The sequence below is a fragment of the Haplochromis burtoni genome, unplaced genomic scaffold (genome assembly GCF_018398535.1).
Source record: "Haplochromis burtoni strain Fernald_Lab_line unplaced genomic scaffold, NCSU_Asbu1 Contig_4609, whole genome shotgun sequence".
NCBI classification, from domain to species: Eukaryota; Metazoa; Chordata; class Actinopteri; order Cichliformes; family Cichlidae; genus Haplochromis; species Haplochromis burtoni.
This window is the reverse complement of record NW_024586970.1, coordinates 1-1,150: the sequence shown is the minus strand read 5'-3', so window position 1 is coordinate 1,150 and position 1,150 is coordinate 1. Positions and strand designations below refer to the sequence as shown.

The window sequence follows — 1,150 nt, the reverse complement described above, 5'->3', positions numbered from 1 at the left end:
GACAGATAAACTAGGAGCAGAAGTAGCGTCTATCACCACTGTGGTATTAAAAATGGCCACCTTTTAAATAACTGATTTTACTCACTGATGAAAATCAGGGATCCTCATAGCACCAAGTTCAGCATACCAGCCCTCTTTGTCATTCCTGTAGGTCTCCACACGTCCACCAACTCGTCCACTAGCCTCTAATATGGTGACCTTATTTAAATATTACCAAACACAAGTACATATTATTTAATATGTATGAAATATTGCTTGCTTTGTTTATCTACACACAATAATCTCGTTGAAAAGGAAAGTGTTATAATTAAAAATGCAAAATCTCCAACTCTTTTCACTACACCAGGACTGCTAATAGGACTTGCAGTACCTCTAGTAATTACATATTAAGGCTTGAAGAAAAACAAAGATTCGTCTGTCACAGATAATAGAACAAAATTTTAAATAACCAGAATAAAAACATCTCATGTCAGACCTTATGTCCTGCATTGTTAAGTAGCCTGGCAGCTGTCAATCCAGCCATGCCAGCTCCAACAATGACAACATGACGAGATGTGTTTGTTTGTGGAAAACCGTTCTTGGCTATCTGTAGAAGCTGCTCGTAGTCAGTGTCATTCAAACAATCAGCTAGAGCAGTCTTCAGCCTGTTGGTAGTGTGACTTTGACACAGAGTGAGCCACAAAGCACTGACAGCAACTGCAGACAAAAAAGGACATGTTGTACATCAGCATGTAACAAAGCCTTCCAATAAATTTAAATCACCAATTTTTATGCTTAAAACTAAGTAAATATGTCAAGAGAATTTAAGGAAGCTACTTTGAATTTCAAAAACAGATTTTCATTAAAAAGTATTTTGTAGGATTTGTAACATATCAGTATTAAATTAGCATTTTGGTTTCTTTTCAACTAGTTTTTAAACAGTTTACATCTGGAAGCTGACACTACTTCAGTAACAGTGCAAAATGTCACATACTCACATAATTTCACTACAAGTGGATCCATTGTTCACGTTTGTCTGTTTTTCTTCTGAGGTGACATGAGAAGGAATGTACACTTCAACACATATGAAAATAAATAAATGAACAAAATGCAACTGTTTGTAGTTTTAGCTGTCTCATCCTTTTGTGACATAGCACAGCATATAAACTTA

At 35.6% G+C, this 1,150-nt stretch overlaps 1 protein-coding gene across 1 annotated transcript in view; it reads right to left on the bottom strand.

The window, feature by feature from the left end:
• LOC102302959 (L-amino-acid oxidase-like) overlaps window positions 1–1,140 on the bottom strand; it is a gene marked incomplete at its 3' end in the record, with an annotated part of 2,483 nt that extends 1,343 nt beyond the window's left edge. Inside the window, 3 exon segments of the mRNA XM_042217993.1 lie at window positions 86–198; window positions 476–696; window positions 978–1,140. Of these exon segments, the coding sequence (XP_042073927.1) occupies window positions 86–198; window positions 476–696; window positions 978–1,002 (359 nt within the window).
• Window positions 1,141–1,150: the final 10 nt, after the last annotated feature.